Below are 14,463 nucleotides of genomic sequence, written 5' to 3' on the forward strand. Positions count from 1 at the left end.
CCTTTACCAGACCCTCATGTCGATGTTTGTCAATCTGGAGTTGATGACTGAAGATGCTGATATTAAAACCTTGTCATAATCCCCTGTCCATCAGGGTTCAGAAATTGAAATCTGTATAAAAGCATTATGTCACTTTGAGTATCTCATTGTAATTGTGTTTGCAATATCTGTCTGAGCGTTTGGAATCACTGACTATCTCAGCAATAGTCACGTGATTACATGGTGAAGTGTAACAATCTGGTTACAGACAGACAAATCAGTGATCGATAGCATGAGTAACGACGTAATCTCATTTGACGGACGTGACAAAGTCACGTTGCGAGGGATTCTTTCTCCTCAGAACCCTCGCTTTGGCTCCATGGACGCGCCCAAAACGAGAGGTTAAATGTCAGTATGTTTAAGTTTTATCAGAGAAAATGGCACTAACGTTTTGTCACCTGGGAATTTGAGATATTCCATATTTGAAACAATTCCAAATTGTTTTATCCAAATCGTTTGTTCCACATCAGCTATACACATTTGTGAGTGAGTGGGTGAAAAGGGTTTTACACCGCTTTTAACACTATTCCAGCAATATCATAGGGGTGGGTGGGTGGGTGGGGGTGCACAAGAAACGAATACACATTAGTGTGAACCATTGAACTACTCCGATCCTACTTTTGAATGATGTAAGTGACGTAAACTCCAACCCACTTTGTAAACTGAGATGAATGAAGATTAATCAGAGGAAAACTTGTATGTTTCATGCTATCTATGTCAGTGTCCTTTAAACCCTCACAGAACCAGTACATGTAACATGTACATGCGCTTGTCTATTTGTGTAGATAGCTCCAGCATAGACATAAGATTACACTCAGCATGAGGTTGTATACACACTTCGTGCGACTGGTGTGTCATGTTCGATGATTCCAGGATGAATTCCACACGTCTTCACCTCAAGGGGTTAAGAACTCCAGAACATTTTTATTTCAAAAATATCAAATCCGTTACCGAAACAAACCGAACCGTTTAAGTTCTTTCACAGTAAACAAGCATATCATATCATAATCTGATAAACCCACCAATTACTTAGTGCAAAGATGGCGTATCATGACGAAAGTGTAATCCTGATAAATGCCTCACGAAAGGAAAACATAACACATTAAAACAAGCTGGATATGTTAGGATGAACACCAGTTTCAAAACAGGAAGAAAAATAAAGCTGACGAATGACAATTTGACTGTAGCAGTCGATGACAAACAATCGTCCTTCTGCACGCTCTGCACGGATTGTTTTTCGCGGCGCTCGGAAACCGCTAACGACAAGCACGTGTTGCACGGGCCAAACAAACGGATAGGGTCACTCGGTATAGTAGATCGGAAGCGAAACGTTGTAGCGTAACAAGATTGTATTTGTAAATAACAGCACTTGCCCATACGCGAGAGATCTTCTATGTAAGCACTTGAAGATGAGTTGCTACAAGGCAGGGGGTCGCTATGGGGGGTCGTCGTATGACCTATATTTCATTACCATATGCAGTATCCAGCCTTAATTCCATTGTTCCTCATCTGAGCTAAATTATCTGTTTACATTTGTCTGTCATAGACTGGTACAAGATGTATTTGCTATGACTAATGATAGTCAGTATACTATGACCCAGGCTGGGTAATTCATGGTAAACAGGGAAAAAACACCCGAAATATGAATCGCGATGAGTCATTTATGCAGAAAAGGGTTCTGTTCAAGTGTATTAAGAAAATTTGAGTTGTGGCGACCATCCATGCTTATAAGCCGGGGATTAGACAATCAGCAGTGCACTGGCGTACTATTGTGAAACATCTGATTCACCAGTTCTCTCCGATTCAGTGACTACTTGAATGAAAAGAAGCAGAAATTCACACCAACGTTGAACACAGTCATGTCTGACAAACATGGCAGAACATGGCGCCTCCTAAGGCAATCCGTAATACAATAGTAACTTTGATATACTGAAACGTTGCTATTCAGGATACAGGTCTTGAAAATGTGAATCTGTCTCCCCTAAGGCTGCACGCCAGTATTCCTGACCCTTCCTAACACGGACACCTGTAAGGAAATGGCAGCTGTCCGCATTAATGGGGTCATAAGCGGCATATATACCACTGTAAAGTGACATACAGGGAAACCACTATGTGAGTTGAGTTGTGCGATCCTAGTCCACGGTCACATTCACTCAACCTGGCTCTAATTCTGCTTATATCATAGTCAAAACAGTCCATTCCACCGAGTCGTAACAATCGTGACTTCCTTGCTGAACGGTTGTCTTTCATCGACTGGTCGTTGCCATGATTTATATCACTGGTACGACAGATCCAGCCTGATCCTAGAATGCTGGCACAGATGATACTAAACAGCATTCCTGCAAGGTTGACTTTACAACCTAAAACTTATGCAGTATATTAAAGATTTGGATGTTCGGAGTTGTCAGACAATGCTATTACATGTCGTCGGGTACGTCAAATTATTCCAATGGCTTAGACTGTTGTTTTACAACGTCATCCACTGGTTTCTCCGATCCAGATACAAACTCTCCCTCTTACCAGATGGGCAGATGTCAATAACATATACTTAACAAAGCAATCTAATTCGACGAGTTAGTTCTAAGAATAGAATAAAACACTCAGGATCTACAGACAATATCCTGTTAATGATCCAGGCGGATTTGTTCACTCATTCATGGTTTGGCCGTTGGAGATCTTCAACATCCCCATCGTCTGCAGCCACATGCCATTCATGCAACGCCGTGGAATCTCATGTTGGTACAAGTTCCAAAGTACAAAGAGGGGACATCCAGTTGAGGTATTTCCCAGCCAGGACTCTCACGCGATTCTTGGTTTGTAGACACGTACACAGAGGTGCTATTGTGTGGCGAGCGACAGTAACTGAAAGGCTGGACAAGGGAGTAGCCAAGACAATCTGGGGTATACCATCGACCGTCAGAGATTTCTACTGAAGCATATGCTAGCCACTGAAATAATAGCAAAGATGCTGGTATATGTGTACGTAGTTTCACAACTAGTACGGTATAAATAGTATGTGTTTTCTGAGGGTTTAGTGCCGCGTTTAGCAATTTTCCAAAAATATGAGGTCAGAGAAGGCCAGCGCCTTCATGTGGTAATGATGAAAACATGGGGGCCAGCGAACCTGGATCCTTGGTATGACGAGCAATAGCCTTGACTACAGGATCATCAGTCGGCTTTGAGTTCGTTAGCGATGATTAAAGAAGAAAGGTAACAGTAATGGCGTATTGACGTTGTACGTTTGCAGGAGTTTGAGTAAGGGCCATGCTGTACATTATGCCGCTTTCAGATGATGAGTATGAACGTTCAGATGGTGTGCTTGTTGGTGAACGTTCAGATGGTGTGCTTGTTGGTGAACGTTCAGATGGTGTGCTTGTTGGTGAACGTTCAGATGGTGTGCTTGTTGGTGAACGTTCAGATGGTGTGCTTGTTGGTGAACGTTCAGATGGTGTGCTTGTTGGTATGTAACCTGGAAATCAGCGATACTTCACATATATGACGGCTTGCAGTAAATGGCTGAATCTGTTATCCAACAATCTAATTCCACTGGTTGATCCTCTCAGTGTTTGGTTGTCCCTTATCCGCGTATGAGTACTTCGAACTTCTGACACAAGTTACATTGTATACTATTCCTTCAAAAACATGCAGATGGTTTCTAAATTACTCTTTTCTACCAGAGGCAACTCGAGAAGCCCTGAATTGAATTGGTTCTGCTCCTTCGTGACGTCAACTTCAAAACGTTAGCAGCAGGCGTACTCCATGCTGGACATCAGCCCCCTCATGGTCAGCCGTTTGTCAGTCTATGGCGTCCTCCCACACCGTGCCCAGCTGGTTTCATCTCTTAACTGAGGGGCCGCCACCTGGGAGAACCTGAGGCGACACCACCGGATGTAATTCGCCCTGTCGCGGAGCCGTAACAAAATTCCATATGGCGAGATTTTAACAACTCGTTGATTCTGAGTAAGAATTTACTGAGAATTTGAGAAAATATATCATTCTCATTTGCTTGGTATAATTTACAGATTAAACATTTCATGACTACTATAGATCACGCAAGGATGCTAAAAAATCACAATTCATGCTAACTGTGGTGTTTAGTGACGAATGCATATATGCATGACTCAAGATTTCGCTGCTGTTAGTTCATGACAAATTACATTCAACGTTATCGGGCATCTGTCAGTTCCTAACTTTCAGGCGGCTTGAGATTATTGTACACTTATGCGAACGCTCACAGTATTTCTAACAGTTCACAAGTTCGCGGTAATTCTTGCAGTGTACATCATTCAACGCATGTAGCAGACACGGAGTACAGTGTGAAGACCCTCCTCTCCCTTTAAAACGATTGCCCCTCCAACCTTCGTGAAGTGAACAATCAAGTTGTTCTCCACACCTGTGAAAAATGTAATAAACTTGCCAGTCAGATTAATCCAGAGTGTTGACAGAACATGCCAGAAAGCCACACTGTCGGACAGGGACCACAGCTCAAGATCGTTCCTTGGCAACACACCTTCGGTCAGGAACCCGCGGACGTTACTAGGTAAGTGGACAACGCACCTGCCCCTTAAAGGTAAACTACTATTCAAAGTTTTCGTGTGCGTTGCTTCCGCTGGCCCCAATACCTAGAAACTGCAGATTCTCAAGGGGTGGATTTTCATATCTTGTACGCTGGGATTGAGCCATAAGTGTTAAGTCTCGCGAGATTACCGCGAGCAATTTGGGAAGACAGGCCCCCATTCCACAAACCGATCGTAACGAGGTGATCGTACCTCCCATACACAGACTTACGACTGCTGTACTGGTGCGATCGCTTTGTGGAACGGGCACCCATACAACAGAGTTAGTCCTCCTAAAAAGGGGTGTTGCTTCACCTCCTGACATGAGACAAAGTCATATCAAGTGTATCCGAGTTGAGCAGCTTTGGTGACGTTTTGGAGATCACGTGACAGCAATTTAGGAGAACAATACCCCTTTAACAGAACAAGTGTCGCTCACAAAGAGTCCTCGTTCGCCTGGGGACTTGTTAAAGAATCTGTGAATTTTCATATGTTGTCTAGAGGGAGTCAGTAGGGTAGTGTAACGTCTCGCGAGATCACTGCGAGAATTGGGAAGAACAATACACCTAAAACAGAAAATAGTCGACGGGCACAAGGCACCGTATCCTCAGTGACCTATGAATGAAACCGAGCGCAGGGCGCAAGGTACGAAATTAGCAAGAGGGAGGGTCCTCATTGCCTGGGGTGCAATCGTGGCAACAGACAATGCTTCTACAAGAATAAGAAATCTATAACTAACATATGTGATTTGTCATCGGTTAGATTTGCTGAGAGAACAGTTACCGTGGGGCGTTTAACTGGTCTGGGAGATTTACGGAACTGGTACGTTACCCAGGCGTATAGTCAAACAATTACTGACTGTTAATGAAGCTACACTGAAATTGCCGAATGTGCAGTTTTATCTCTGGTAGGCAGTTTGTGTATCACATAAAGTGGGTAATTATACTTTTGAAGACAGTCGCAGGTGGTACAAGTTAAGATGTAGGATTGTGAAGGAAATAACCAAAGGGGACCGATTCAAACCAGCTGATGGTGAATCACAGGGAACAGCGACGGGCTATATATACATATATGCCACTGACGTCGATGACGTCACAGACGTTCAGTAATGGCTGGGGTGTATGGGGTCTAGACTTTATTATTACGCTGTTTCAGCAATTGATGGATCAACAAACACAATTCCAAGTATAAACAAACGTGCAGTCCTTCAACCCTAAACGGAAAAACCGGTATCATTAAGCGCGTAAGCATTCCGATGTATTCAGAATATGCCCCCTGAAAACCACGGCGGCGGTGTGCCTTTACCTGCACATGCTGGTTGTCCGGTTCACAAAGTCGGGCATACCACTTCTGGAAACAGTTGAGTTCCGGCATTGGCTGTCACATACCCTCCAAGTGGAATGGCCTCAAGACTGGCTGTTCCTTCTCCAAAGCCGGTTTCCAGATGGACGATCAAGGTACAGCCCGTGTCATACGAGCTGTAGGGTCGTGGATTTAACGCCATAAATGGCTGTGGAAACACTACTACTATTCCACCACCACCTCTACGGATTTGCTGCATTAATTCAGTTTGTGCGAAAGCAACTTGGTATAACTGACAATATTGTATGGCCACACATTTCAAAACGACAAGTGAGTGAGTGAGTTGAGCTTTACGCCGCACTCAGCAATATTGCAGCTGCACGGCAGCGAAAACCACATGAAGTACAACAGCTACTCTGACAGTACAACGGAATGGCAACATGAACATTTGATGGTACGTCCACTAATACAAGCTTGACAAAGGTACAGCACTTGAAATTTCTAGACTCAAAATATGTACAGAACTCGACATGTGAACAAAACTCGCAGTGTGTATAGCACTCGACCCTTCCAGACTCATAATATGTACAGAACTCGATATATGAATAAAATTTGAAGTGTGTACAACACTCGGCATTTGTAGACTCAAAATATGAACAGAACTCGACACATGAACAAAACTCAAAGCGTGTACAGAACTCGACAGCTTCAGAGCTGAACACATTACGACTCGACACGAGTACAAAAACTGTATCTGTAGTGCTGAAATATGCACGAAGCTGTAAACATGTACAGACCCGAGTTCTGCACAGAACAGCCGATCCTCCGAATGTGTATAGAACAACCTTGAAATCAATGCAAAATCTGTACATATACAACCTCGTAATATGTACAGAAATGGAAATGAATACCACCTATACAACCGACGTGTATCGAAACTACACATCGACATTCTGAAAATGCCGAGTGCGGGAATCGAACCCGACCCCGATATTCGATCGGGCTAACAGCCACCTTGTCTACGCCCAATCTCCAGCAGTTCAATTAGCTCAGCAGGGGTGGCACAACCATGGGGCATCCATTATGCAATTGTAGTGGTCAGGAGACACTATCTGATTAGCTCCACGTGCAATCACGCCCCTGGGAACGCAGATAACATCACAACAGACTACTGTCTGCCCCAACCAACCACATACAGCTCACGTCAAGCCGGATACCATTCGCACATTAATGATGTACACAGGCTTCATTAAAGTTGTAGCGAGCTGTGACAGAACCGTACATATAAACGCGAGTCAGCTGATAGTGGTTAGACTGTACTATCCCCTGATGCCGGTTACTACCTTACAGTACTCGAAATGTCGCGAACAAATGTTTCATCACGTCTTACTGATTCATAAAAATGTGCTCAACAAATAGTCTAAAATGTACCATCGACTGTGTTTTTAACAAAGACATATGATGAGTGAGGGTGTTTTGTTCATTTCATGGCAGCAGTCGATGCCATAGAAGAATCATTAAGTTTCCGGTCTTCTAAAGGGAACTTTTTTGATTACCAAAATATGGCAGCACTCAGACGTATATTCCATGATGGTATTCGGAATCAAAAACTTGTTGAACTAGAGGCCTTGTTTGGTTTTATACGCCTGTGTTTTTCAATATCGATGCCAGTAATATCGTGTTTCTGGATTCATGCAGGTCGTGGTTATCCCGTTTCACAGCAAGTACAATGAGAAACACATTGATTACAATTTAAACACTTGCTATTAGTCTTCGGAAATGTTACTTGATGCCATTTACTCAGAAAGAACTGATTTGCTCAGAGGATCTTATTGAAACAGCTTTAAGGACACAGTTAACAATTTTATCAAGTAAAGTTTAACTACACAGCGCGTTGGAAATAACATGAGTGTATCCGAATGTCACGCCACGATGATAGCGAGAAGCATGGAGAGGGACAGAGCTGCAATTGACAATAGTTGTCTATATCATTATCATGTCAATCTCGAACAGGCACCAGATCAGCTGACGATGGGAATGTCTACTACAGCGCCGATTACGAAAAAACATAATCGTTTTGTGTAAGCTAACACATTTGTTTTATCGCCGTGATTTTTTCGACAGATTTGTGGCGAGTTTGGTGCCAAATTTTCGCTCTCTTTGAACCTAATGCGCGTTGAACGGTGTGAGCAGGTTTGCGATATGACATGTTTAAGTTAGAAGGACGCTCAACGTCTCTTTGTTTTAAGGGTGAAGTTAAAGCCGTGTCAGTTCTTGTTAATGGGAAGTACACCATGAGCGCTGAAATAATAAAAACGTAACCGCGAGGCTACTGACATAGAGTTGACGTCTTAGTTTGAGAAATATCTCGTCCAGTGATCACGATATACGATGTACAAAAAATGGTTGTTTTATGTTTCTGTTTGCGGTTGATCCTCAGCATGTTATACCCTGATATGACCATATCGTTCGGCCCCTAGGACCGTACCTCCAGAACCACACAAACGATAATTGGTTTAATTTATCACCCAAGAGGAAGGTACGGTGCACCATTTCACGCATCTGCTGGTCGGCCACGCGTTTGGGCTATAACTCATTTCAATCGATGACCAATGTCCACATGGCTCATCGATATCACATCAATAGGTCAAGTTGAAATAGAAAGACAGTTGTCTGATTCAGAGAGCTTTGAATAAAGTCCTGGGTTGACTTGAATTCTTATTCACCTTCGATTCGGCGATAGCAGGAATACATGGTTGGGTGACCCAGAAATGCACGAGATACGGCACCACCGCCAATTTCTCGTTCTTTTTCACTGATCTTCTCACATTAATCCCTGTTCTGTAGAGCACGGAATTCACGTGCAGCACGAGCAGTGATGTTTAATGAATTCACACTAGCTCGTCCCGACGAGGATGTTCCACTGGTGATATTATTGTTGCACCTTCGAGCAAAATGTATGCCTCGGGACTTTCACAACAGAGACAGGTTTTCTCCTTAATTCAACCACCTAAATGATCCAATGCCTCCCACCATACAGCGACTATTCCCTTTCTCCCTCCCTCCTACCGCCCCCACCCACGTTTCCAATGACACCCAGTCGTCACTTTAGCTAGCAGCAACAATTTGTTTCCAACCACAGTAAAAAAATAACCCACTGCAACATTTTGATATTATAATACTTCGACATTTCCTTTCCACAACGCTTAAAACCTGGCGAGTTCAAAATTAATTCAATGCACAGGACAGTATCTTTTAACCCGGAAACTGTATGTGAAACAAAACTTACGAAAAAAAACGAACATGCAGAAGTACGTGCCGGGCCCCTAAACTGATATTCTTCCTTCGGTCTTAAGTGTAAGTAACACAAAGTTTACTATCCTAGCCAATGCATCTGACTGTACACATTCAGTACAAATACAGATAACACCCCACCCCTCGTATCCGTCCCCGTGTCACCATGCCCCAACCCCACGCAAATGCCTGTACAGAGATTTACATAACTGACACTACCCCCTCCGTGGTCTCGCACCCCGTCTGAGTCACCCACAGCTTCAAGTGTACATTCTGTACAGTGTTTCAGCTGTTCTAGACTTTACCCCCTCCCCTTGTAGTCGTGTCTGTCACGAAAAGTCAACTTGTATACCTGCCAGTTTCCCTGCTGCTGGTGCTCATTTCATGAATACATGATATTGATTAGTGATATGTCACAAGGAGACCTACAGCGAAGTCAGTGTCAACAACGCCGTGCTGATTGCCCACGTGTGTCACTATTTCAGCACCCAGCTTGCACATCTCTTGTCAATCGTTAAGGATCAACACACATTACACCCCCGACATAATAAGCTTCGCGCTACTCATTCACCAAAACCAGCAATGAATGAAACCATTAAACAGTAGACATCCTGGTTCGTAAATATAATCGCTGTATGCACATTGAAATAACAAACAATCTACAATACGATTTCTGGGAAACAGTCAAGACAGAAAACTCAAGCTATCGATATCACACCTTCTACATTTCACTGAAATGTACACGCGAATCTATTCAGTTCATACGCATGATTTCAGCACATAATATAATTGTCGATTTCAATACAAAAACACACACGATGAAATATCATTATAATTATATCGCTAGAATTGACACGCACCTGTCGCTTCATCCAATGCACGACTCGAGAGCCCTCCTCTCGAGCCACTACGAACGCTTTGATATATACATGTACATGCTGTCACTCACCTGCTTTACAGGGATCCATGTATAAATCATTGGAAGTCTTGTGGGGTATCACAGATGTCGCCTGCACGAAGGAAGAGGACCTCGCACTCAAGTCAATATCAAAACATACACATATTACTGTTTGTAAAATCAAAAGCCAGTGTGGTATATGCCCCATTGTGAAAATGATACTTAGTTACACACAAATCCCGTGGAAACCTCCCGATGAAATGAGTAAGTAAAAAGGTCCCGAAGCACTGCTTGGAGTGTAGGTATGTTTCATTGGTTCGCTTTACCCTAACTCGTGCTCTGCTTTATATAGCATATCCAAGGCATCCCAGGCGGCTACACTCACAGGCTTTCAAGACGTGAGTGTAATCACTCGGTTCGAGCACGCAGACGTACGAAACCCAGTCGACCTGTCAATATCAATTAAAGCTGACCAACCAGACAGAAGGGGGCGGGGCTAGACGATGACACACGTTGAGGCGATTAGCGATTGTCGATTTCACAATTTGGAGTGAATGAACTAATCAGCCAGGCTTTGTTTCCGACTGTTGTTTAAACTCGCAGTTTTTATTGGATTGGACGGATTTCTGCAGTTGTTTAGCTGGAATCTCTTAACAGACCGACGGAAGAATGTTTAGCTTTCGATTCCTGTCATGGAGATTCACGAATCACGAGAGAAAGATAATTACTCTGGCTTGATAATTGACCATGAGTTAATTAGTCTGTCATGCTATTTTATTAATAATCAATAGTCCCTCTCATCTCCATTACAGGCCGAGCAATCGTGAAATCCTCACGTTCCGTAAATAATACAGGAAGCCACACACTTGTAATGTGCTGTGACCACTGCCCGTCATTTGCTAATACAACGTGGCATATGATGCTGGAAAATACGATAAATGAAGGAGGGAGAGAAACTGCGAGTGGGAGAGAAAGTGCGAGAGGGGGAGACAAACTGAGAGAGAGAGAGAGAGAGAGAGGGAGGGAGAAAGAAACTGGGAGCTCGAGAAAGTGCCAGATAGGGAGAGGGAAACTGCGAGTTAGAGAAAGTGCCAGATAGGGAGAGGGAAACTGCGAGTTAGAGAAAGTGCCAGATAGGGAGAGGGAAACTGCGAATTAGAGAAGTGCCAGATAGGGAGAGAGAAACTGCGAGTTAGAGAAAGTGCCAGATAGGGAGAGGGAAACTCCGAGAGGGAGAGAGGGGGTGGGAGAGAGAAACTGCGAGTAAGTCAAAGTGCCAGAGAGGGAGAGGGAAAATGACAGAGAGGAAGAGGGAGAGAAACTGCGAGGGGGAGAGAGGGAGTGAGACTGCGAGTTAGGGAAAGTGCCAGGGAGAGGGAGAGAGGTTGAGGGAAACTGCGAGAGGGAGAGGGATAGTGCCACAGACGGAGAGAAAGTGCGAGAGAGAAGGAGGAAAATCAGGTGATTGGTTGGAATAGGAGTCACGGTTGGTATATACACTCACGTGTGAAATACACATGCAGGTAATTAGCACGTGTGACGGGACAGTAAGGCCATGGAGTATTATTGCAGTGTGAACTTGTGTACCTGGCAGCAAACGTGTACTCCCGTGAAGTCGGTCAGACTGATGTATAAGTGAGGGAGGTTGTGTCGTCAAGGGACGAAACTCGTTTCAGTAAACGAATCTGGAGAAAGTAGTGCGTCCGCGCAAAGGGAAATAATGTATGTAAAAGAATGTGAATGTCGATCTCGGAGGCGAACGACACGTCTAGGAGAGATGAGATAACGTGTGCGAGGGAATTATACTGTCATTCTCCGAGTATGTAGTGAAAGGTATATGTGAGACAGGGGATAATATGTGTGAGGGAATAACACGAGTGGCTCTGATATATGTGTAAGGGGATGAGATCACGTGTGGAAGAAAATGAAAATGTGTGTCGCTGATGTAAGTGAAATGGGATGGGAAGGGAGAAAGTGTGTTCAAGAGAATGACAACGAGAAGGTATTGAATTGTGTGACAAGGACCAGTCTGCATACGGTAATAACAAAGGAGATTGAATGCATCACATGACCAGAAAGTGTGTACTTGTGTACGGTAATAACACAGAAAAAGCAATACGTTATATTACCAGAAACTATGCATATGGTAATAACAAAGAAAAGACAATGAATCATCAGACAAGAAAGTGTCAGAAGGAAATGACAAAGAAGACAATGAATTACATGACAACATAGTACGTATCTGGTCATTATAGGACCAGAATGTGTGCACTTGGGCACCGTAATAACACAGAAAAAGGAATGCATTATGTGACCAGAAAGTGTGTACTTGTGTACAGTAATAACACAGAAAAAGGAATGCATTATGTGACCAGAAAGTATGTACTTGTGTACAGTAATAACACAGAAAAAGCAATGCAATATATGACCAGAAAGTGTGTACTTGTGTACAGTAATAACACAGAAAAAGCAATGCATTATGTGACCAGAAAGTGTGTACTTGTGTACAGTAATAACACAGAAAAAGCAATGCATTATGTGACCAGTAAGTGTGTACTTGTGTACAGTAATAACACAGAAAAAGCAATGCATTATGTGACCAGTAAGTGTGTACTTGCGTACAGTAATAACACAGAAGAAGCATTGCATCACATGACCAGAAGGCATGCATATGGTAATAACAAAGAAAGGACAATGAATAGCACGACAAGAAAGTGTGTTTAACGGAATGGCAATGAGAAGAGAATGAATGATATGCCAAGAAAAAGTGTATACGGTCATAACAAAGAAAAGACAATGAACAATACCTCAAGAAAGTGTTACAAGGGAATGTCAATGACAAGACAATAAATTACATGTCAAGAAAGTGATAACAACGAGAAGTGATAACAACGAGTACATGAGATGTGTACGATATTGGATGTCAGACAGAAAGACATGAGAACGTTAACAAATTATGTCAAATCATCCAGTTGATTCGCTCCTCTTATGCAACTATAGGCAACGCCTGTTACATCACAGACACAATCCAGTAAGTAAACCAATTATGTATTCTCTCAAGTATTGCGTCACCGAGTCCTTGAACTGACAGATGAACAAGCTGATGGGTGTAGCCGGTGTGTATGACTTATCAAATGTGACTGACATAATGTAAACCCTCACAATTGAAGTATTGCTTCGTCGTCTCTGCCTTTGTGTTGCGGTAGAGAGCAATAGAACATTTGAAACCAAGTGTCTCTCGATAGGTTACATGTTCTTTACCATCCATCAAAACCTGCTTATCTTGCCTTTCTTCTGCTATAATCAAATCATGTAGGCAAGTAAGATTGTTTAAACTTAGGGTAATACGCCCTAGGTTTACGCATGATAAAATATGTTATTTAACAAAGGGGCATACCTACTTGTCAGTATTATTGGATTACGTAGGACATGAGCTTCGTTTTATGTTTGTGGATTTTGTAGTATTCTTTTATCAAGATACTCTGCGAGTTTATGTATAACATTTACACGTTCATTACATTGGCGGTACACAACTAACAACAATATGATGTGTAAATATTTGCTTTAGATGTGTCCAGAAAGAGGTATGATTTTACAATGTTGAGATGTACATGGGCTGTTTGTTTTCCTTCGTAAAGAGATTTAGGTTTTTGAATCGACTGTATTTTGCTACAGTTTATGTGCTAAGTCGTGAACGTTTACAAACCAAATATTTCCATGTTAACCCGAAGAGGAGCAATTGCTCATAACCCTTACTAGAAGTAAGGTTGAACACAACTTGTATTGCATAAATAGGTGACTCCGGTAGATAGCACATGTTGAATTACTCTCCCCGTGGAACGTGTTAGATCTGCACGAATGAGTTTCCACGACGTTCCCTGTCGTTCATGTCACTGGCGATCAGCCGTTGTATGACTGAACATCACCAGGAGGCCTGGACACTTCTACTTATCTACCATGCAATTTGTGTTTGTCGGTTGCTGAGGAGTGAGTATGGTTTGTTTACACTCGCTCGAAATAATGTCTGTTCTCACTCGGCTCAAAGTCTGTCTGTCCTATCACGATTTCAAGTGTGTTTTAACTCGATTGTTAGTCATCTGCCTGTCTAAACACGATCTTAAGTCTGTCTGTTCTCACTCATTCCTAATTCTATCTGTCCTAATACTATCTGAAGTCTGTCTGTTCTCACTTATTCCTAATTCTGTCTGTCCTAATACCATCTGAAGTCTGTCTGTTCTCACTCATTCCTAATTCTGTCTGTCCTAATACTATCTGAAGTCTGTCTGTTCTCACTTATTCCTAATTCTGTCTGTCCTAATACTATCTGAAGTATGTCTATGCTCACTCGTCCCTAATTCTGTCTGCCTTAACGTG

At 42.8% G+C, this 14,463-nt stretch overlaps 1 protein-coding gene across 1 annotated transcript in view; it reads right to left on the minus strand.

Annotated features, from left to right (window-relative positions):
- LOC137285065 (bone morphogenetic protein 1-like) overlaps nucleotides 1-10,499 on the minus strand; it is a 66,428-nt gene extending 55,929 nt beyond the window's left edge. Inside the window, exon 1 of the mRNA XM_067817268.1 lies at nucleotides 10,141-10,499. Coding sequence (XP_067673369.1) covers nucleotides 10,141-10,297 — 157 coding nt within the window. The 5' untranslated portion in view covers nucleotides 10,298-10,499. The remainder of the gene's footprint in view (nucleotides 1-10,140) is intronic.
- Nucleotides 10,500-14,463: the final 3,964 nt, after the last annotated feature.

The sequence above is a fragment of the Haliotis asinina genome, chromosome 5, assembly GCF_037392515.1.
Source record: "Haliotis asinina isolate JCU_RB_2024 chromosome 5, JCU_Hal_asi_v2, whole genome shotgun sequence".
In the NCBI taxonomy this organism is placed as follows: Eukaryota; Metazoa; Mollusca; class Gastropoda; order Lepetellida; family Haliotidae; genus Haliotis; species Haliotis asinina.